General features: G+C 42.2%; 1 protein-coding gene across 3 annotated transcripts in view; it reads left to right on the top strand.

The window, feature by feature from the left end:
* The first annotated feature begins 405 nt into the window (after positions 1-405).
* Positions 406-25,000, top strand: part of frmd4ba (FERM domain containing 4Ba) — a 50,889-nt gene continuing 26,294 nt past the window's right edge. Inside the window, exon 1 of one of the 3 annotated variants that reach the window (XM_084347944.1) lies at positions 406-621. Coding sequence is in view for 2 of the 3 variants with exons in the window: in XM_084347942.1 (XP_084204068.1) it covers positions 19,838-19,999 (162 nt within the window). In the remaining variant the exon portion in view is untranslated. Of the gene's footprint in view, positions 622-19,681; positions 20,000-25,000 lie in introns of those variants that run through there. The other 2 variants (XM_084347942.1, XM_084347943.1) reach the window with 2 other exon arrangements.

The following is a 25,000-nucleotide window of genomic DNA, read 5'->3' as shown; positions in this document are numbered from 1 at the left end:
ACGCCTACATTACCCACAATGCAACTTGGTCACCGAGTGACATCACTGCAAACACACTTTAATAGCCCATGTGAAATGAGTGGAGTGACCCTTTAAACGAACTCACTAATGAGCTAGAACACACAACTTGATCTTCAGCTGATGGATGGTCACTTTTTCCTATCAGTTAACGAAAAGTGGATGATTCAGTCCTTCACTTAACTTTTCATTTATCTGCACTGTCGCTGGTGTTTAGCAGCAGAGAGCGCTCCTCCATTGGCCAACAGCAGCGCGCTGAGGGAAATTCATCTGTCCCATCCTGAATGTGTGGTGGAGAGGAGGAGGAGGAGGAGGAGGAGGCGGGGAGTGTGAATGGATGGGACTGACTGACTGACTGGTTGGCTGGCTGGCTGTGCGGAGACAAGGTTATTATGCCGAACAGGCGGCAGCTTGCCCTCCTGGACTTTTCAGCCCGATCTCCGATGAAGTGTGCAGAGAGCCAGCCTTCATTCAACCCAACAGATCTCTTATTGTGAAAGTGTCGGCGGCTCGTGAGAGGGAGAGAGGTGGATTTATCTGAGTGACCGGTGCCGGCTGAGACAATAAAAGTGGGAGCGATCAGATCACAACAAAAGACAGAAGGTGAGAAAGCATTCATCTGTACACAAACACAACAGTCTGGAGCTCATGTCTCATTTATTTTCACCGTAAAAACAATACCCGGTGCTGAGATCACCTGTGACAGCTTTTCTCGCGGTCACACGGTTCGTTTTTTGTTATCTTGCATTTTTAATCACACTTTGCTCCTTTTGGTACTTTGGAGCGTGGTTTTGAGCTATTTTATAGCCTTAAACTGCTTTGTGTGATATTTCATGCACTACTTATTTGGAGAAATGTGCGTCTTGTTTATCATTCAATCTAAAAACAGCGCACATTCTCTCTGTTATGGACGCACGCCTCCTGTGAACTGGCATATTCATGTGTTCACCTGACTCCTGCTGACTGAATGTCAGCTGGCTGTTGAACTGTTGACATGTCAACATCAGAGTGCTTTGCTGATCAGAAACTTGTATTGGAGTTTGCAATGCCCATTTGGACACTAGCAGGAGATTGTGACCACTACCAGTGATGCACCGTAAAACTGAAAGGATGGGGAATACACAATAAGAGTGTGTACTTCTGTGTTTGTTTTTAAGCTCAGATGGATCCGTAACTCTTTCTTTTCCGTTCCTGTGGTCAGCTGGTCTGCTCTTCTCTGTGTGAATATCCTGTTTCCTGGACTAAACAAACAATGGGGAGCCGAGCATGGCAGGCATATGATATCCTGTATGGGTCTTGTGTCACCTCACCCCCATGAAAAATAGAAGTGCGTGTGGTATTGAGGGCTAAAAACAGGATGAATACTACAATGCAGAAATAAAAAGTGTCATCCATCGGTTGTGACACACAGCAGCAGGTCTGGCATGAGGAAACCCAGTGGCATGAGGCGTGTGGGTGACACAGAACAAAGGCACAGGACTGGTTTGTATAGGTGACTATATTGAGTTTGTGGCTCATGAGTGCAACATGTGCCGCCTCTCTTTCTCTCTTTCTGACGCACGCACACAGTCAAACTGCAAAGGCAGCGCTGCTTTGTGTTGACTTTAGTCTAGGGTGTTCAGCTGCTTTTAATGGGGTCAGCGCTTCCGATTCAATAAAGCTATTAAGCGTCACAGAATATTCCAACGCCACTGCTCGACACAGATAGGAGTTATTTGCCAATCAGGCTCCATTAACAGCCTTATCCATACAAGGCGGTCTTTGAAAGGGTAAACACGATTACACACCACATCCAGGCAACCTGGGCAGTGTGACTTGAGCCGATGGTGTGTTCCCACCTCTCCTCACAGCCCCTGTTTTGCGTTAAAAGTTGCTCATCAGCATTTTTCCTCTTCTTTCCCACACATCTTTATTATAACTCTCTTCAGGGAGGTTTGAATAAGAGCATTTGTCAGTTAGGCTATGTGATACTGTTGTCTCGCAGGTTCGCAGAAGTTCCTGTCAGACTGGTTCTGACAGCAGAAGTTTAATCAGTCCAAGTCCAGGTGACAGTATCAGTTAGCATACTGTACATACCAAAAATCTCACCTGATATCAAGGTGATGAAAGCTTTTATGGTGACTGGTAGGTGTTTCATGGCAGAAAAGTCTCTGCCATGCAGTTTGTTTTGAATAAAAGCAGATGACAGATAGACATGTAAAAGCATTGCCTGCAGAGAAACTTAAAGGGTCACATCAGTGATTTAGCATTGTGCATCCATTAAGTTGGGTGAAAAACAAAAGATTCAGAATCGAAGCAGCAGAGGCTAGGAAATCCTGAGTTTTAGCCTTAATATGAGTTCAAATTAAAAACTGGATAACTGGAAAACACTGGATCCTACAGTTCGTCCGTCATGACATCTCCAGGTACTTTTGAGCGCACCGTCCAGAACCACGGAAGAATAATTCAACCATTTTCAGACCCTGTGTAAGACGCCTCATGATAAGTGAACTGAACTTGATCTGCAGTATTAGTAAAGTGCTCCATCAAAGCAAGATTGTAACTTTTGCAGCAGCCACGGCTAGATGCTAAGCTACTGTTAGCCAAATATTGGTTTAGTATTTAGCTACAATAGTAAGTGATTGTAACAGGAAGTCAAAAAGAGTCATGAAGTCAGTTTACTGACTCAATAGTGGGCGTTATGCTGTAAAGCCAAACCGAAAATTTGCTAACATTAGCAACTGCAAACTAACCTACTGATCATACTGGACGAAATAGAATAGAATATTCTTTATTGTCACTATACACATGTACAATTAAATTCATTTCATTAATTAAATAAGGCTGCAGCAGCAAACTGTCTGCATGTTTTCAACTGAGTAATGGTGTATTTTATTACCTTCGCTAAGGAGGTTGTTTTCTCTGCGTCCATTTCTTTGTTTGTCGGTTGGTTAGTTGGTTTGTCAGCAGGATTACACTACTGAATGGATTTCAATGAAACTTGGATGGAGGATGGGTCTTGGCCCAGAATAGACCCAGTGAACTTTTGGTGTGGATCTGGATAAAGGGCAGATTTCAGTCCATTTTGTTGCAGGTCCAAATAAAAATCTGGTTGTAGCGGATTTAAATATGTTAAATTTGATACTGGATGAGGCTTGATCAAATTCAAAGGGACTGTTGGGCCTTGGCAGAGGTATCCACTCTAAGTGTCGTTCTATTTGCTTGTTAAATATACTTTTAGTTTTTGAGAGAAAAATCTTTTATTTATTCTGTCATTTACTGGTACATTATGCTTTCACTTGTACAAAATCCAAGCAAAAATATGTGACATTACTCTGTGATTGACACAAAAACACCAGATTAACGGGTGCTTATCTTTTATCAGAGTTGGAAAACATGGATATTGTGGATTGGCACTTTAATGTACGTAAACAGGCTGGCTGCTGGAGGCCTAATTCAGGGTCAGACACTGTACTATTTTCTAGTGAACGTGTTTGTGGGTCACCAGTAATCTATAGGCTTAGCAGAGGAAATCAATTCAGATCCCCCAGTCCAGAGGGGACATCTGAGTGAAGAGGCTGGAGCCTTGTTTGTTGAGTATGTTTAGTAAAAAAAAATTAGTTCAAAAAGGTTGTCTCTGTCTGCAGTATTTGCTGTAAATGCCCTCGGAGTTTCCAGTGCCTTCAGTAACATAATCCCCGCGAACATAGTTCACACTGAAAGTTGTGTCAACAGGAATCTGTTCCTCATTGGCTGTGAACCAGCTCAGCAGTGTACAGACACTACATCTCTTTTCCTTGTTTCATGTCTGCTTTGTCCCGTCAGACAGGACATCCTTAGTAAAACAAAGAGTCTGGCCCTCAGCTTCTCGTGTAAAACGCAGACATTGTGAAACTCATTGTGTGTTTCGAAATTTACGATTCTTGTATACAAGAAATACCATGTGCAGTGAGTTATATAAGACAAAAATACTGTTGTCTTTTGTTTGATTTTTGTGGGACTTGTCTCTTTTATGTGTGGCTGCACTGAATAACGATGTTCAGGGTCGATTTGTGTGTTTATTCCCCTTCAGAATACAGCAGAAAACACAAGCATCAGCCCTGAAGAGTGGCTCTCAGCTGGTTGGTAATTCCTCAGGGAGCTGGTTTCCATATAATTTAGATGAAAGAGACTGCATTAAAACAAGCTACAATCTGTTTACGGACAGACACTTGTCGGTTTGTGGACAAAAATCCCAGTAAAATGCAGCGCTGAAACCCACCTCCTTATGAATTATTGAGAGAATGGACACAAAGATGGATTTATAGGTTACCCATGTGTAACAGTGGCTGTTGACCCCAGTCCTTCAGAGTAAAAGCTGCCTGTCCCTGGGGAATGTTAGTGGGAAATTAATCACAATTCCAACAGTGCATGGTTTATGCTGGTACAACAACATATACAAATTAGGTAAAACATTAGGCTGATGATGCATCATCATTTACCCAACATGAAGACAACTGTTTTAATGAGAAAGCTATTAGTGGACATGGAGGGCTCAACCCTTCATTGGCAATCTTTATTTGTGTCTTCTGGCCAAGATGTTTGTATGTAGCTGTTACATTCAGCTTTCATAGCTGTATAACATGTTTCTATGTATTTAAGTGAATTAATTGTAATAAAAATGATATTTTATTAATCAGTTATTCTGTCAAAAGATAATTAATTGCCAGCTTTTCTGATAATTGATTAATTGTTAAATTAATTTTTCAAGCTAAAATGTCAAATATTTGCTGGTTCCAGCATCTTAAATTGGAGGATTTGCTTTTCTGTCAATTATAAATGAAGAGTCTCTGGGGATTTGGACTGCTGGCTAAACAAAAGGAGCAATCTGAAGGCATCACTTTGGGCTCTGGGAAATTGTGATGAGCATTTGTCACATATTTTGGCATTTTATAAGCCTAACAATGAATCAATGAATCATAAATATAATCAATAGATTAATCGATAATGAAAAAAATCATTAGTTGCAGCTCTGTATGTTAATGTGAAGAGTAACCGTCAAGCCTTTTCAAATGATTTTGGATGATGGACTACATTGAAAACAACACTTCAAACAGAAGACGGTGAAATCATTAGTTATAAAGAAAAACTGTGTTGGATGTAAACCTGTGTGACGTGTCCCTCCAGAGGCAGTGTAACCAGAATTTCCAAAGAAAACCCCTTTTTTATTGACATCTCTGTAGTTACAGAGCAATCTACTTCCCACAAACCCACACATTTTCCAAAACAAATATGATTAGAAGGAAACATATGCAGGTTGGATTAAATTTTCTTTTGACGTAATGACGAAATGTTGTTAAATAACCTGCCAAGTTGCAAAATGTTGATACTGAACGTATCAGTGAAATTCTCTCCGACAACATATTTGATTTGTTTGTTTTTCTAAAATATCATCTTGCAATTCAATAACCACTTGTAGTGACTTCAGCGTTATTCAACTCTTTATGCTTATGTTTAGGCACAGGCAGCACTTGTTTAAGTTCAAGCAAAGGTCATGATCTGTTTGATACAGGCAAACGACCATATTAGCACAAGACAAGACGTGTTAATGAACATTTAAAATAAACCATGATATTTTAACTAACCAATGGGAAGGGCTTTTGTTGGCTTAGCCTAACCCCAGAGAAGACAAAGGATGGAAACTCCTTTGTACACCCACCATCCCACCCCAACCACTTACCTACGACATCTGTTTGGTACATGAAGTGCCCCATCAATTTGGAAAAAAAACGTTGACTGTGAACATAACCCAGTCAGTAAGTTAAATTTTTCACCATATCGGCAAAAAAACATGTTGTGTATAAATGTAAGTTATGGGAGACAGGGTTGCACAAATAATGAAACATGTTCTCAGTCAAGAGAGCTGTAGTTTTTTTTATCCTGACAGTAAGCGCTGTAGTAGATGCTCCATGAGTCGACTTACACAGAGTGGAACTGTGGCTTGCAGGAAACTCTCACAGGCTCAGGAAGTTGATGTAGGTGCTTATTACAACCAATTCAAGTGTGTTTTGCTAGAAAGGAAGAAGTTCATATGAGGTGCTGTCATGAAGAATGGCCACAATCAAGGGTGTAGTGAAAAGCTGTTTATCCAGTAATGGTTTAAATATGGTCGTACTGGTAACTTAAATCTGTAACAGCACACATTTTCAGGCAGTCTCTCCTGGCAGTCATCCATAATGTTGCACTAAGTTGTTCACAGTGACAGAAGTATTCGTTTAATGAATGAAGATAGAGTTAGAGAGAGAGTTTCAACCCCTTGCTCCCCTCTCAACTCTGGATAACTGGCCAGTTGATGCGTGCAGTGGGCGTGGATGTCGGATTGTCAGTTTTGGAAATTTACAGAAATTAGCAGACAAAACCGATCTCGGAGGATCCGACAACCACTTCTTACTACCTTTCTGCTATCAGGATTGAGGTCTGCATTCATCAACTTTCAACAAGTGAACTTCTCTCTCAAGCCCTCGTAGAAAAAGTAGTGCAACATGACGAATGTCTCTGAGGAGAGGCTTCCTGAGTGCACCATTTTATCCCCATTTGTACAATTAACCGTGTCCCGCTGCCTCATGTGACAGCAGGCTTTTTGCCTGAGTGTGGCCGCACGTAGCAGCTATAAACACTTTTCCTTAAGACACAGGCTGACAGGTTTTACAGCCGACCACTGATCCTTTAAATCTTTTATTATGTGTTTTCACCTGCGAAGCCACAGTACTTCAGGATACCACATGTTGTTTTGTCCCTCCTGATGATCAAATTCTGGATTTCCTGGTAAACATGACTTTACTCAGATATCAAAACACTGTGCGCTGCTGCTGCTGCACAGGTGGGCAGGTGAGACGAAGATCTGCTACCAGATGCAAGCAGGGGCGCACCTGCATCCTGGTGGGTTCACCCACAACCTGAGGCAGCAGAGGTAGCCTTGAACCCAACAGATCTGTGCAGCAGAATATCGCTCATTTTGTTTGTGTTCTCCTCCCCCTCCCTCTTTCTCCTCCTTATGGGTCTCTAAGGCTGGGATGTAAATGCTGTGAGGCTGCGAAAATGAAAATAAGAACAAAGCGAAGCCCTCCACCACCCTTTTTCTCTGTCTGTGCTGCTGCTGGCTTGCCTACGAGGTTTTGGGAAGAGGAGGAGGAGGAGGAGGGGGTGTTTCCTTGTAATTATGCTGCTTGTGTGCCTCTCTCCATCTATCCATCCATCCATCCCTCTCTGTAATTGCTCTCCATTTCTTCCTATTTTCCTCTTAAACACAAACTCACACACACACACACAGTGGAAGAACTGCGAGTTGATGATGTTGAGAGGATGTTTGAAAGCCTGAATGGTAATGACCACAATGAGACTCCCTACACCGTGAGTGTGTGTAGGTAAAGGCGGAGGAGGGGGTGGACGGAGAGGGCCTGAGCTGCTATTATTACCCTCTCAGGCGCAAATAGAGAAGTACACGGCATTGAGTATGGAAAAAAATTCAGCCGTGCTCACCCGGCAGACGTACCCCACAGCCTCGGATCCACGCTGATCGATAGTGCTCAATGCTTAAAACCCCATGTGAGTGTTTCTCACGTTAAGTGCCAGAAGGGATGGAGGCATGGTGAGGAGAACCGCTGGAGACTCCGGTGAATATGTGATGCTCCGAGTCTCACAACCCCCCACAAAGTAATTTTCTGTTCTGTGTTAGATTTGTCTTTTGGTGAGTTAATTTTGTTTGGGTTGTATTGTCAGTGGAGTGGTGGGCACCATTAGGGTGCGGCGTGGCCGACAATTGAAAAGGAGGCTGCATAGGTGCTCGCCCATTAGAGCTTAGCATTCATCATTAATGGAGTGTTACGTGAGCCTCTGTTAATGCTGCAAAGCAACACCCCCACCTGGACTCACACACACAAACACACTCGATCCCAGACACAGCTCACCCTCCACCAACAAATCCCCTGCAGTTTAGAGAGAAAGAAATCATCCAGCTGCAGTCACCTTCACCACTGCAGCTTGGGATGAGGAGGTGGAGGAGCGGGAGGGAGGGGATGGAAGTCATTATCACCTGCCCTGTGGACTGAAACCAAGCGCCCCGCTGGTCCACTCAGACAGGCCGCCCTGAGCTCTGTGACAGGGACAGGAGGCTGTGGGGAAAGACTGCGTGTGAGCACCAACATGGAGGAAAGATGTAGTAGTGTGTGGTGATACAATGAGCAGGAGGCCATGTCAGGGATTCTATAGAAGGAGACGTCTTTGATCTAGAGGTCTTTTCAAGGTTGCATTGTGCTGCTAAGAGGCTTGGCTACTTCCTGTTAAAAAATACATGGATTGTCCTGTACAAGTGTATGTGTGTGTGTGTGTGTGTGTGTGTGTGTGTGTGTGTGTGTGTGTGTGCCCTCTCACCTACTGTACTGTACTCTATTGTAACAGCAGCACACATGTATCAAACAGCTGGATTGGTCACATTCGCAGAAGCGCGCCCTCTCAAGACACCTATTGAATGTGTTCATCAGCAACGTTAACAGTTAACAGCTACAGTCAGTCAGTGGGCAGGAGCTGATGTCAGGACAGTGTTCAGTGATACTGTACGCTGAACTCTGACAGAAAGCTGATATGAAGGCGGTGAGTAGGGCACAGCTGTAACAGGTGTCAAGCACACTGTGAGGAAAGATGACACTGTATCCCCAGGGGATGGCGGTGGTTGGTTAGGCTGGAAAGGAATGGTGGTGCTAGCACATGTGAAAATACATTTATCTATGTCTTCCAGACCAGATAGGGCTTGGAAGCTATGACTTGACAGTAGTGCTGATAATAAATGTTGATAATTTACTCTTTCCTCAAGCAAAATGGCAAATAAATATTACTCTGGGTTCTCAAATATGAGGATTTGCTGCTTTTCTCAGTTATACATCATTGTGAGATAAAATGAGTAAGACATTGATTTTAGTTGCTACGTTAGTTTCTAATTTTATGAAACTCAAACTCATATGAAACCAGCTGAAGCACTTAGGGCCTTTTTTCACTGCGCTGTGGTTGACATTATACAGCATGTCCCTTTAATATCATTGACCCCCGGTAATTTGTTTAAGTGTCCAGATGAATAATGATCCGTAATAATGGCTCAAACGAAATTACCAGCATCCCCTTGTGACACTAATTCTGCCCAGATACAGCTCTTACAGTGCATGTTGGTAACAATGATCTGGATACAGACTACTGTAAAGCTGCCACCGTTATCAAAGAGCATCAGTAATTAGACGAGACCATGCAGAATATAAATATTTCATTTCCAGGAGATAAGAGAAGGTTTATTCTAAATGCTGCCTTTCTCTGTAGTGATAACACTGTGCAGTATATCAAAGTTAAATCAGCATTTAATGTTTTTTTAGTTTAGTTTGTGTTCTTTTTTTTTTTTTTTTCTGTGGTCAGCTTAAAAGATATGGACATAACATTGCCACTTCATGTAATTTTTAAATTTGCCAGCAGACAGAAGATAACATTTGTATTGATTTGCTGTAGTGTTGCTATCCACCTGATGAGTTCAAGTTCAGTATTTACTCTAGTTTTAGCTCTGTTTTGGTCTCCACCAACTCCTGGTAAAACACTGTCTCTTTTGCTGCATCTGAAAAGCTCTGCAGGGCTGCGAGGAACTGCAGAATCAGGCAATAATTCTGGGGGTTTGTTTTGAGGGATACTTTTACATTACACAGCCATTTAAACCTCATAAAATGTTGATTAATATATCTTTGAATGCACATTATGTCATTTCTGCCACTAAGGGTCTCTGAATCAAAACAAAACAAAAGGCATAGGTTGCTTAGAATCAAAGGGCATCTTCATTGTTTAACAACCACCACTGCTGATGAATATCTACTGGGGCGACACAGGAAGAGACAGCCTGTCCTCATCATTGCCATTTAGGCTACTTGACCATGAAACTGTGTTCTATGTAATTTAAGGGTCAGCCTGTGACTTTGTGCTTCCACAGAAACTCGTCTGCTGAGACTATTTGTACGGTTAAAACTTAATTTGTTCACATGTGGTGCCTTTTCTAACCAATTAAATATTGAAAAGCAGTGAGACATGTTTTCCATCTGCCGCGTGGCAGCTGTTTCAGAATATGCGATGGTGTAGCAACAGTATAAAGTATTGAATTAGACGGTCCAGCAGCAGTAAAGCAGGAACAGATGCTCCATTTTGAGGCTCTTTTGCTCTACAAAATGATACAATCCCTGTTTGACTCCCAGTGAGCTCACCAAACCTTCACTTCATGGCACCTCTTGAAATCGTTGTGACAGAGCTGCAACCTTTGAAAGCATTCAGCCCATCGAGAGCTCTTGTACTTATACAGCAGGATAAAAATAGAGTTTTTTTGCCATATTGGTGGCTTGATTCTGACAGCTTATACACTTTTTGTTACAAAGGGATGCCTACTTGTGCCACCCAGGTTCTGTAGTGTGTCTGTACAACACATTGGCTTGCAGAGTGCAAATTTCAAAATACAGTATCTGGATCAGTTGTGTTTTCAGACACATGTTATCTGCACAGATAAGGCCATGTAACTCATCTGATTATCTAGTTGGTAAATTGGATTTAGAGTGATAAGCCGGAGGGTCTCATTACTGTACATCATCTAAATGCAGATATCAAGTGCCAGAACTCTGCTAATTACAGATTGCAGCTGCAAAATGGATTTAGACTCTTGAGTGTGTCTACACGGGATGGAAATGTGATGGTTTGATTGAAGGGAGCTTTTACCCTCGCAGGGGGTGACTCATGACTGTTGAGGGGAGAATTTCAAATATCATTTTGGATTTGGATTAAACCCCAGGGTACATACATTATTGGTGTCAGAGACAATTTACCCAGTTCTAAAATCAGATTACCAAGAGTTTATACAAAACATCTCAGAAATCAAAATTTACATCCACAAATAGGATTTTACACAATTATTGTACAGCCAAACGGGGAATATCTTTGCTCTGGGGAATGCTGTCATTTTGTCAGTTGGCCCAGCACTTCGGTCCAGCATAGAAAATGTCAACAACTATTCGACAGATTGCCAATTAAACTGGTTCAGACGTTAACGTCCCCAGTCGGGATGAATTGTAATAACTTTGGTCATGCCTTGACTTTTCGTCTCGTAGCCTACCATCATCAGGTCAGTCAGCCTTCAGTGAGCATTCCCATCAGCCTCTGTGCACTAAGATGGTGAACACTGTCTTCACCAAACCTACTAAACATCAGTATGTTAGCATTGTCATTGTGAACGTTAGCATACTAATATTAGCATTTACCTGAAAACCCCACTGTGCCCATAAATTGCCACAGGAATGAATCCTGAAACCTGAATAAAAACATTTTTTCACTTCCCTGGTCTCGAGGTCAGTGGGTTTTTTTGAATGGCCTTTCTGTTAGATGCCTGGAACAAAGTCTGTGATTAACACAGGTTCAAGAGATTTTCCTGTTTTGTTTTACAGCAGAAAATATGTCAGTTAGTACGCCACTTGTGAATGCTAAAGTGTTTATAATCTTTAAAAAGATGGTTGCTGACAAGTAACATTAGCTAAATGAGACTACAGTAGCTGTCGGGGCATTAAATATCATTACCCCACACAGGAAGACTCATGTGTGAGTGTATAGTGTAGTAAGAAGCTTAGTTTTGTTCATTTATAGCCTAACGTTAGCTATTTACTACCAACAATTGAATTTAGGCTTCACAAATCATAAAAGTGGTGTTCATCTTTGAAGATTATCTTACTGAACAAAACCCTTAGTATCATAAACTTGTGTTTGCCACAGAGATTATTATCCGCAATAATCCAAAATCCAATTGGAAAAACCCCATAGGCCTTTTGTCAAGGGAACTAGGATGGTGCTAGCCACTAAAGCCGTTATATGGTGCCAGCAGCTGTAGTACATGAAACATTGCTGTTGAGTTTCCAAAAGTCGGCATCTCACAGCAAAACAATCTAAATGGATAAATAGTTCATCAAATTAACTAATTAATTGATTAAGATAGATAATAAAAGTTAAGAGGCAACACATGTTTTTATTTTATTTTATGGCGAACTGTCCCTTTAAGTTAAATGTTGAGGTTCAGTGTTGAGAAGGTGCTCCCTTGGGCAGGATCACAATGATGGATGGAAATTGAACAGATGAAGATTTCGATTCATTGACATTTTATTTACAGTCTACTTCCCACCATGGCGCTGAGTGAAAACAGCTTTGTCCCGTTGTCATTCACAGTGAACTGTTAGTGAACTACGATAGTTTGTCGCATAAATGCCATAAAACATAAGCAAGGGAATGCTTTTATCTCCCGGCTCCTTAGTTCCTGAACTGAAACTCCCTCTTATTTATTCCTCCTTTTAGACACAAGAACAGTTTATTAGACTCCAGAAGCCAAACAGTTTAAAATGATTTTCCTTCCCTGTAATAATGTCACCCCCTCCATCGCCTCAAGGCTCATTATAGCCCCTCACTGGTGGTGTCTCCTCCCTTCCCCCTCCCCTGCTTCATCTCTCTTGCTATCTCTTTGTTTCATTTGGACGCCTGTGGAGATGTCAACAGCGGCCATTCATATTTTCCATCACTTGGCTATGATATTGAAAGCTAATGACACAGGCTCTTTATGTTTCTTCTAAGAAATGTCTGGGCAGAATCACGGCCCCTGGGGGCAACGTTTCGTCGCGGCAGAGAGTGTGCGGCTGCTGGCTGACACGGCGGCCTCTGCCCCCCGCACGCTTCCCCCGCTCTGACCTCCTCCTCTTCGAAGCATCTGGTTTATACACGCACATGGTTTGTCATGGCCTGTGGCCTCCAGCGAGCCTCTGAGCGCCGTCCCGTATGCAGAAGAGGCTCTGGCCCCAAATCCCCAGACCCAACCGTCATGCCAAGAGGTGGATGGTTGCAGCCCGAAGCCCCTGAGCCCTGCCTCTTTCCCTGCCTTCTTTTCTTCTTCTACCCCCTGCTTAGCCACACAAAGCTGGGCTTGACTGTACCGCCGAATTACACACAAAAAGCTTCTCTGTCTCGCCGTTCGTTCGCCAAAAGGAGCTTTATCACATGGTGTTAATTGGCTGTAATTAAGATGTCTTGTGGTTTTTCAAACAGATGCAGTGACAATTTCTGTCAAGATGTATAATGGCAGCCTCTCTCTCACTGGCACGGTTGTCAAATCTGAAGGCCTCAGGGTGGACTTGTTTTAAATTTGTAGTTCCTTTTGTGTTGATTTAATGCTCTCAAAGGAGAGAACAAACGACAGGAAAACCGGGCAGAAGGCACAGTATTTTATTTCCTGGGTACTCGCACATGAGGCTTGCAGCAGCGAAGCCTATTAAAAGGGGGACATACTACATGCATGACCGGAAATTGCCCTCTTTCATGTTTTATAACCTTAATCTGTTCATGTATGATGTATGACTACAAATCGTCCTCCTGTCGAGCGCCATGATATCTGACAGCTGTGTCCACCTGTCCCCTTTCTAACCGCTAGTGACAGTTAGGAAGTTTGACAGGCGTGCAGCCGGGGTCCTGTGAGGCAAGGACGTTATAACTGGGGCTGAACAGTCCTGCGTGTGTGCGTGTTATGCGGTGTGTGTCAGGCATACTGCACAGAATGTCTTCCATTCAGCGTGTCAGCTGCAGTCTCAGTATGTGGCATGGCTCGTCAGCTGTAGGCCCGTGTGGATGACAGCTGTTTGCCTGCCCTGCTCAGGCTCTGTTGCGATCACTCGGAGGCCTTCCCCTTTTAGATAATTAATCTACCACTTACTGTACAAGATAATTGCCATCCCATGTTGAAATCAGCCCAGGGACAAGGAACTGTGATGATCTTGGCAAGGCGGCTGCCCCTGTCATGCCCTGCCTTGTATCCTCAACAGAATCAGGCCTATTAATACTCAACTTCTGGGAGAGAACAAAGCAGTCAGTGTGCTGCCTGTCAGTATTCTTATTAAACCTTCAATCCAGACCCTTATATTAGGGAAAAAGGGTGTGACATTGGCTTAAAGGTAATGGGAAAACCCTCCAGACAGAACAATTTCCCGAACAATTTCCAAATGGATTTCCCGTTTTTGTCCCCAAGGGGTACTGTGAGACACTCGATTTCCCCCATCTGCTGGCTATGAGGGGGCATTGCAGCGTGAACACTAAGTGTGTCAGCCACTGCTGCACTTCCACAACAATTGATTGTACTCCGCCTGAGGGGGAAAGTGTAACAACAGCTTGGAAAAGAATGAGCCTTTAAGTGAGCACACTCTTGTGTGCAGCACGTGACTTGTGTAGAGAAATGGAGTCACACCAGAGTGACATCAGAGAGGGTGACGGACCACGGTGTGAGGTCATGGTGTTTACAGCCGTGGTGCCAGGCTGGAGACAGGGAGAGGGGGGAGATAGGGAGACAGCAGCCATGTATACTGAGGCAATGGACTCTGCCTGTGAAAAGACATTATTTAAGAAGAGCAATCTACCCCCAGAGGAACCATGTCTCAGACATATACTCCTTTATGTTACAACACAACTCGTTTGGCCTTTAGAGCTGGAGCATTTCAGTGTGAAATTGTCATTGTGAAGTCATCAAGGACAAAAACCTGTATATGATCACTCAGTGGTTATTATGTTGATTATCTAAAGGTCTAGTGTGTAGGATTTAGGAGGATCTATTGGCAGAAATTGGATATAATATTCATAATTAGGTTTTCACGCATAATCACCTGAAATGAAGAAGTCCACTGAGTCCTATGTTGCACCACCATGTTTCTACAGTAGCCCAGAATGGACAAACCAAACGCTGGCTCTACAGAGGGCCTTTGCGTTTAAGCGGCCGCTGTAGGGGAGGGTTAGGTGAGGGGTATTTCATTGGTTGCGCTCTACAACCTCAACACTAAATCCTACACACTAGACCTTTAATAGATACATTTTAAAGCTGCTATCATGAATATTTTAATAATAACAATGGATCAATTGACAATGTCTAATGTAAAAGCAGTTATTCATAGTGACTTTTCAGTTTCCCCTCAGTTCTATGGAGAATTTTAGCGTATTTCCACTCTTTTTTGTTTTTAAGGTCCACAGAAGTCGTCTTTTGGTTCACTCTACCCCTCCCCTCCTTATCAGCCTTGTTTCCAGAAAAAGCAGAAAAAGAAAATATCCAATCCAATAAAACCACTGTACGTCTGTGACTAGCTGCTGAGCATAGTGGAGAATTTAGTAGCAGGAAAGCAAAGTGTATACTGAACCTTTTGTCGTGGGTCATGGACTCCATTTGTGTAAAAATGTACTGTTATGGCCCACACACTCCAAACCGACATCAAAGACCTAGTGGCAACGAAGGCCGACTGTTGTGTCATGTCACTTGTGTCTTGGCCAAAAAGTTGTACTCGAACACACCGCAAAGACTACAGCCGACGTCCAACCAGCTTGCTGTTATGCGCCTGTCTGAGAGGAAATACCTCTCCATCCCACCAGGTAGCAGTAGTCTGTATTCGTTATTAAAAAGGGAAACTTGGGATTGTGGCTGTACGAACCGTTTTTCTGATTAAGCTATTCTTGACACCACTATCGCTACTTTAGCATCTCTTATCAAGAATATGTGATAAAAAGTGGCACTGGTGAAGAGGCAGAGGAGAAAAATGAGAACCTAAGTTAAATGCTTGAAATCATGAATACTACTGCAGCCAATCAGAGTGATGAGTCTCACCAAGGGGCTGAGCTGCAGGTTCTACACGCTCAATCAGCCACAAAGCTGCCAACAAGTGCCAAATGAACGAGACATATCGTAAAAACTAGGGCCACGGGTGCTTACCGATGGCCGACGGTCAGCCTGGTGTGTCAGAAGCAGACAAAGTTAGCGACTGGCGAGAGAACACAGTGGAGAATCTAGCAGCTAAAGACCAAGATATTTCCCCCAAGAGTTGGTAGAGACCTAATGGAGCTAGGAGAGTGAATATTAGTGAACAGTGTGTCTACTGGATGTTTAAAGAGGCGACTATAAGCTGACCTGTTCCACATATCTACTTTCATAAGGTGGTAATATGTCAGGTGTTGTGTGGCCAAAGAGCAGTGAAAGAGAAGGTAGTCATGATATTCTCGGTAAAAGATGCTAAAGAGGGTGCTGAGACGTGAACAACTTGAGGATCAGATGGGCTGCTTACTGTGTGCCTCTCAGAGTTAGCACAGACAGTTAATTCCCGCTTTCCCCCGGGATGCCCTGTCTGAGCGTAGACTCCCACAGATTGATTCGAGCCGGGGTCACTCCGCCTTCCTACATCTTCACCCCACAAAGCCCCAATATAGAGTGGAGAAATCAACTGGGATTATCTGCTGCCTGCAGGCATTTGGCATATGTCTGAATATGTGTGTGTGTGTGTGTGTGTGTGTGTGTTCACAAGAAGTGTGCGTGACTCTAGAGACAATGCCTGCATGCCCTTACACTGAAATATAGTCAGTCTTTGTATTTTTTTTTGTTCGACTACACCGCACAGACTTTGTTTCAGCCATTAAATGTATTTAAGTCCTTAAAATCTTACTTTTAATTGGATATTAATCGCACATTTCCAAATGAGACTTCTCTTGAGTGATCGTACCAGTGTTGGAATGATGGCAGATATTTTTTACATATTTTATGTGGGCTCAACTCAGGAATACTGTGCTGCCAGATGCATCAGAAACCCTGCATTTATTAACGTGATGTGGACCAGAACGCTCTACACACGTGGCGATCATGTGTGTGATCACCGGCGGCTTGTGTCCACCATATGTTTGGCTGTCTCGTCCGCTGTCGCTTCGGGCAGCTGTGGCCTCACGCATCTGTCCGTGTTATCATGGTTAGCTGGTTATGGTGCATCTATACCTTCAAAATGGGTCTCTGATGATGAATCCTGTCCTCTAGAAATAGACCTAATCCAGTTCACGCGTGATGGATTACAACATTGATAGTATTTAATCTCGTTATGACAGTGACAATGACACGAGAGGAATCAAACTGTTTCCCTTTGATGCAGCACATGTGCTGTGTCAGTATGATTTCTGGTCAAATGCTGTTTATTATTATTCTAATTGAATTTCATTGTTTCATTTCAATTGTTAGACATTTTTGTCAAATACACTCAATCGCTTTCTTGCCGAGTGTTATATAAGAGGACTGAAATCACTCTTGTGTCTCTATGGTAGGAATGAAGCCACGGCTAGCAGCATGTCAGATTATTTTAGCACAAAGACTGGAAGCAGGTGTGCATGGTATCTACATGTTGTGGCTAAAACTGGAGTGTTGTGACTGTCTGCATCTTCCAGCCATCTGTGGCTCCATATTTTACTTCTTCCTTCTTAATTTCTGTTAACATTTTAGAGGATGCGGTGGTCTTGTTTGAATAAAACTTATTGGGATTGTCAACGAGAAAAAAAACGATGTGTTTGTGTTTACATTGAGTGTGAGCGCACTAACCTGATGCTCCAGCTGGTTTGTTTCACAAAATGGTTTGTTTCACAAAAGAGGACAGGCACTTTCAAAAATTACTTACAAGGAGATCAGCAGTAGGAGAGCGCCACCACCAGCGGAAGCAGTTGGTAAATCAAACTATTACCAAGGCCAGCTGAGAGAAAACATCTTTTCCATTGAGAATAGCCTTCAGTGTTGTTATTTGCTCTTCTGTCAATGAAATACACTCTCCAGGTCTGATATAACTGATGCTATAGCAGCAACACTAACTATTTAAGTAGCCACCATTGTTGTTTTGAAACAAACAGTTGCTTCTCTTGTGTACGTCACACCTAAACCCCGCCCGTCGCTGCCAGTAGTTCCTCAAAGGACGGTGCACGGTTCGACAGCTGTGTTCAGCCACAAATGCATAGCTTGAAGCCTGGCGAGATGGATTTGCAAGATCATATATTCATGTCCATTTTCCTCGTAAGCACCCACATCACAGCCTGTCGATTGATCCGTACAGTGTGAGCATAAAAGACGCAGGTTCTGGCAGTGCAGTGTCAGTTACAGTGGTTTTACAAGGGGTTATGTGCGGTCAGTCACTTCCTGTAGTCTCCACCTCAATCTGACGACAAGACAAGAAGCTGGCTGTTTCTCTCTATTTTCTGACTTATGCTAAGCTAAGCTAACTGTATCCTGGCTCTATAATTAATGTACTTAGATGAGAGTGTTATCAGTCTTCTTATCTACGTATGGCAAGAAAGCAGATGAGCATACTGCACAAAATGTTGGATTTCTTTAGCCTCTAAATGGAGCACCCAGAACTTTTGGTCCCAGGAACTAAGAGGGTTCCTTCAGCCCTGTTGTTGTCAGCATTTCAGTTCCACCATGGTTGAAAGACCTGCAAAGATGAGGCAAATTAGTCTGTTGACGAATGAAAAATGAATCTGTTTTGACACGTTGCTGTCGTTCCATCCGTTGTGCTTTCGTCTGTAACTCCGTTGATGTGTCAAAGCACAATGATCAAAAACCAAACTGGTTTGAGGCTGCAGATTTAAAAAAACAAAAAAAAGGGTAGCTGACATAAAATGCTGCGAGTTCCTGTACTTTCAGAAAGTACTACCCGCCCAAACAGGGACTGTTAAATAATTTCCCCTGAACTTGACCCCCTGGTCCCTGTGGTGGAAACACACGGAGTTCCTCATAAGGTCAGTTGAAACACACATTTTGAAAGTGCAGTACAAAGGTTTTTGTTCCTGCTAAAGATTCATCCATATTCTTCTTTGAGTTTTGCTCATCAGATATCACATATTTTATAAAAGCCCAGTGTCACAGCTGTATAAGCAGTTCACTGCCTCCATAGGCGTGGTAATTGATATGTTCATCCCCAACATGTGTTCTTTGGAGTGGATTTACACTTTACATTACTGCAAGCACTGAAGCAATTACATGCATTGCTGCTCGTGATGGGCGCTTTTGTTTATCATTTGCCTGTGTAGTGTAGGATGACTGAGCACATATGGAAAGTTCTGTAACGGGGAACTGAGTCGTGTTTTCCTGAGTCAGGTGTACAGCTTGTGTGCGACATTTGCTTATTAATCGCAGCTGTACAAAGGAAGACGTCTGGAGTCACAAGCGCGTTTCTTTTTTTATCTTTTTTTTTGTTACTTCAAAGCCTTTCCAAGTGTTTTTTCCTGCAGTTTCACTTTTGGTTTCTTGCCCTGTCAGTTCTATCTCTGCTGATCCAAACAGGAGCAATTATTTTGAGTGTTCCTGCAGAAAATAAAGGGCGGGGGATGTCTCGTCTCGTCAGGAAATCGCTCCCACATCCCAGACAAAGTGACCATTCCCACACCCTTTTTCAAACAATGAAATTGAAATACATGCTTAAGTCAACAATAAAATAAAAGATGAAGTCATTCGAGCCAAGCATCATTTTTTATTTTTTTATTTTGCAGCTAGGAAAAAAAAAGTTTTCACCATTATTTTGCTGCGAGTCTGTGAGGAAATATTTATGGCTTCAGAGGTTGAGTGGCCAGCCGGAGTGTGTTTCCGTGTTTGTATACAACTGTGTTTATGTGGAGGGGAGACGGAGCCTCTGCAGCAGGGGCCTCGTGGTTCTGTCCTGCCCTCCCCTGCACTCTATGAGGCAGTGTTTTGGACCGAGGCCCAGGACCAAGCCTGAGGCACGCTGCTCCGCTCCAGCCTCTCCAGAGCGCCGACTCTCACTGACATTACATCAGCTGGGGGGAGACACAGTAGACCGTGTGTGTGTGCGCTGGAGTGTAGATGCTCCTTTCAGCTTGTTGCTCTGGAGCAAAACAAAGTAGTGTGCACATCCATCTTCCCTCCTGGTTCTGAAAGTGTGAGGTGTCATCAGTGGGGGAAAGAGACAAAAGGCAGCTAGCCATGGCTGTGAACATCATACGTGGAATGGAAGACCTGGTGGCATCGGGCAGCCAGCTCGTCTGGAGCCTGGCACATCAGACCCTGAGGAGGTGGTACAACCGTGGGCTGATGCCATGCAGACGCTTGCTAGAAGTCTGGTTCAGGATTGGAAAATGCTACCAGGTATGGCATCTCCTCGAGAAGAGTTTAAATATAGCGAGCTGTTTGATTGATGATACCTATGCCAGTGCCAGGTGGATTTCTTTGATTATCCATTGCATTTTTTATGGCGTATTGCCTCTAATCTCCCTTTAACTTTCCCTGCGAGTGAAGTGAGTCAGTAGTTTTTCTCATCTGGCTCATTATTGTGTGCATGTGTTTATTTGTGTGAGCGTGAAGAGGCACAGGCTCCCTGTTGGTGAGTCACAAAGGCTGTTTTTAACAAGGCTCCCTCTCCCAGCACATATGGCTGTCATTAGCAAACAGCGTGACCGGCCGTTTGATCTCACTGTCTGGCTGAAGAGGAGAACTTTCAAAGTTGTCTTTGAAATGCATTGTTGCCGGAACACCTGAGCACCGCCTGTGCAGTTAACAACACATCCTAACTTGCGTGTCCCATTTTAACTTGAAAGTGTCGAGCTTCCTCTTTCAGATTTTTTCCAGTACACTGCTGTGGAAATGTCTTCTGTATTGTTGGCACTTAAGTTTAAAACTGTTTTTCCAAAACAGTATTACATAACAGGTAGCCTTATTGTTGCATCATCAGCTCTGCAACAAGGTGGAAAAATGCTAGAGAAATCGACAAGGTGACATTTAAAAAGAAAATTCTCTCAGGTATGAAAATACAACAACCAGCCCCCGGAGTTTCTTGTTGCTTTCTCAGGTGTAACACAAGTATCAGATCCTTTTAACCTTTATGCGACTTACCAGAAACTGCTTTCTTTCACTTCAGTATTACATACACAGTGGTGGAAGAAGTATTCAAAGAATTTACTTAAGTAAAAGTAGCAATGCCATAAAAAGATTCAAGTAAATGTCTTGCATTCCCAATTTCAGCTCAACAGAATATTCTCAAAAAGTACCAAAAGTAAAAGTGTTCACAATGCAGAATGCCCCTCGTCTATTTGTCTGTTGTCTATTATTGCTTCTGGATCGTTATTAGAGATGCATTGTTTTAAAAATTCTGTATTGAAAAAGAGAGCAGTTTACAAATAATTCAGGTAACAGATCAGTAGCACATACTGTATGAAACAAATGTAAGTGAAAATAAAGCTAGATAAAGGACACAAAATAAGGAAAATACAAATAAATATATGTACAAAACATAAAGTAAGAAAATAATAAATCGTGAAAAATAAATTAAAGTAGGAAAATATTACACTAATAGACAGTGGGGTACAAATATCTACCAATATAGAAGTCATTAGAAAATGATTCGTAAACTTATTACTTCTTTGTTGTTTATTAATTTAAGTGATCTAAGTAGTGGGTTTAGTTGTAACAGAAAAAAGTGAAAATATAGGAAGAGATATTATAGATGCATTGGCATATGAGCACTACAATCATCTTGTGACGTGATTGTTGCGCTCATATGTTAATGCATTGGTTGAGGTGTAGATAATTGCAACTGCTTTATATTTTATAAACCAACCATGTGTTTTCTTTGTAAATCTGAAAAGGTAACCCATAACTATAGCTGTTAAATGCAGTAGTGTTGTCAAGAATATCAATATATTGATACATATCAAGTCTGATTATTTGAAGCCGTGTCAGTATCGATACACCGAGGCCAGCTGCACTTTTTCATTCTCTCTTCTCTCTGACAGCGAGTTGACACGCACAGCTGCCTCTTCTGTCTCTACCATGGTCAGAAGTAATTAAACGTAGATGCTGTTGTGTTTAACACACACTACAGCCTTGTTGTATTTATCTTTTAATAAAAATCTAACATTTTATGCCCTCAATGTCAATTCTTACCCTTTGGTATAAAAAAATGGTATCTGATATTGATAGTATTCAAGGTATTGCATGGAACAGGCCAACACTGGAATAAACATACAGCATTTCTGAAATGTTTTAGGGTAAAAGTAAAGGTAGTATCAAATGGAAATAATCAAGTACAGACACTTAAACGTACCACAAGGAACTTTTATGTGGTTATGAGACAGTCTCAGTTTTAAACTGATGCCTCTATATGACCGACAAAGCAAACAAGACCGTCAGTAAGAAGACTGGCTCTGTAGAGTTATTATAGTTAGTCTTAATGCCTGCCACCGGGCAAGATTCCATCATAAAATAAGTAAATGAGTCATAAAAGTGTGTGTTGAGGATGAATTGAGGAGTCTCTGAGGACAGAAGCTGCTTGGGCCACCAGAATCAACAAAAACAGTTTGTCGTAGTTGCTTTGAGTACAGCATCTGTGTAAATGCATTATGTCCACTAGTATTCTGTATCTACTTCACTCAGCTTGCGGTTTCCTCCAGTTAACGGGTGTGGTGTTGAGTTGTAGATGTGGTCAGAGTTGCAGGGGTGGGCCCCGCTCAGCCTGAGTAGGTCAGTGTGACTGGGGGTCATGTGAAAAGAGCACCATCAGGGCCCTCTGCCCCATAATGACAGGGCTTCAGGGGGATGACCTCCCTGACACAGTCCTGACCTCTCTTTTTATCATGGGGAGGCTCGCTCTGAAGCTCAGGTCCTCTCCGCAGCACTCGCAGGTCTGACAGAGCTGTTTTTCAACCTAACGGTGAATACTGCACATCAAAGGCTACACTACATCTCCACTGGGAGTGTTTTAAGAATTCATCTAATGTTAAATTATTTCTTTTCAAAGTGGTTGAGGGTTAAGATTCGGTGAAAAGATGAAAAAGAAGAGATTTGTAGTGACATGCACAGATTTGGAAGGTGAATCTAGAATTCAGTGGCTGTCTGTGAGGCTGAAATCAGACTGTAAAATAAAGGCCTTTGTGTTTATCTCCGTGTTTTGATGTCACTGCCCTGCAACAATGAAGCATTGATAGATGAGTGCTGAGGAGAATTGTGCCCTGGACAGTGACAACAATTTATGTAAGAGTTACTATACTGATTAACCCGGAAAAATCTATGACACGCATGTAGTTAACAGTCACAATTATTTTTCCCTATGAAGACAAATCAAATAAGAACATTATTTCGTGGAGGTTAACTTGAGCAATTTTTTTTGTTTTTCCTGTTTCAGAGATTCTTGCCTCTTCTGGATCACTGAGATATGGTGCTAAATAAATGTCCCGTTGTGCAGCTCAAATCGGTCAGTAGGATGGTGTTGAAATCTGAAGTAGTGAAAAAGCAAGTTAGCGTGACTGCCCAACCCTTTTGTTGGGTACCCACAGAACCGTAAATCTGACAGAGGTTGTGGGCGTTGTGGAACAACAAAGTGAAAAAGTCGCCTGAGCAGTCTAAAAGTGAAATGACAGCTCTGTTGCGGTGCAGGGAACAATGTGTCCTGGCGGACTGAAGTTTAACACCACGCGAGGAGGCGTCATCCCGTCCTGCGGGCACGCTGGACGTCAACATGACCCCCACTTTCCACAAAGGAGGCCAAGCAGTTGGATGCCACATGTTTTTCACTGAAGTCACAGAAATAAAAGGCATCTGGGACACATTCCTGGGCAGCAAACAGCATCCAGTCAACAGGAACACAGAGTTTTCTCGGCACTGAGGTTCCAGACATCAAACAGTAGTAAAATATTTCTGACGCTGGAAGATAATACAGAGGATTCACAGGATGATGGAATAGGACAGCATGTTTTTATAGCAGGACCAACACCCCTTTTTCTGACTCTGTACTGAATTCCCAACCAGTAAAAAGCATATTTTAATGCATTAAAGCGACTATGTGGAGAATTTCAGTGTGATCAAATAGCATCTTTCAGATTTTTTCTGATGGAACAAGTAAAAAATAAAACGCTCCTGATGAAACTGGTGACTTTGGCCCTCTCAAGGAAACTGTCATGCTCAGCACACTGCCATTGTTTTATTTCTGATACAACCACTGGGTGGCACCAATGTGAGGAATTTAAAATAATTCATGTAGGGGCTTTAATTGTGCAGATTTATTTTGTTTTATGAGACATGTTCAACCAGGCCTCGCCTTTATCCATGTGGTGAGTTGATGGTGTGGTATTCATCAAAGGGTCGAGTAAATGACCTCGAACTTTTCATACTTAAACTGAGACAAATTAACTCCTGAAAGAAAAAATAACACAAATGAAACAAATGAAAAGTTGAATTCATAAACAACAAAACACACAATTTTTCAAATCAGTACCTTCATGGTTTTTAGAGCTACAACCTTACTTGGTCTGGTATTACTAGCTTATAGTGGCTAATGTTAGCAAATTTAAAAAACATTGTTATGTAACTTTTATTATTTAGTTAGTTTGATCACTGTTGGATCAAATCCCTTTCAAATGTAGTCAGTTGTTGAATACAATTTACATGGTAAATTCTGTGACTGGGCGTCTTTACTTCAAACTCAAACATTGAAAATATTGCAACTTATACAAGAAACAAAAAAGATGCAGCCACAAAATGTGAGTTCCACAAATACTTTTTTTTTCACTTTAAAAATCTCCAAACTCCCAATGCAAATAAAATGCAATTTGCACATTCAGCATTTCCAGCTGGTCAAATCAAATTACCCTTACAAAAACAGCACTGGCACGAAAATAGGTGTCAATTACGCTGGAGACATGTCACCACCACTTCTCTGAGCTCTTATGTCCCACCACTTATCAACACAAAATGACACCCACAAACCACAGATGTACCGTTGGTATTCTGCAACACATGAAATGTTGTTTTACAAAATGCTCAATTTAAAGACATAATCAAAAATGTAATCATTGACAGTGTAACTATAATATAATCAGATCAATCAATATTCTTTGTGATCTGACTGCATACATATGATAATATGAAATCTGTTACCAACCAACCTTCCTTGTGGTATATTCATATTAACTGTACAGACATGAGGGTGGCATTAATCTTCCTATCTACCTCTCTGTAAGCAAGCTGCGAAAGGATTGAATGAACAAGTCATGCAAATATAAAGTCATGGTGACAGTCCCATAGTCCAATGGCTTATATATACACCGTGTCAGAATTTGTACAAAGGCATTAAGACTGTTTTAAAATATCAGATAA

Source organism: Pagrus pagrus (assembly GCF_965226575.1).
Source record: "Pagrus pagrus genome assembly, chromosome: 3".
In the NCBI taxonomy this organism is placed as follows: Eukaryota; Metazoa; Chordata; class Actinopteri; order Spariformes; family Sparidae; genus Pagrus; species Pagrus pagrus.
Note: the sequence above shows the minus strand (reverse complement) of the source record. Positions and strands in the feature narration are given on the sequence as shown.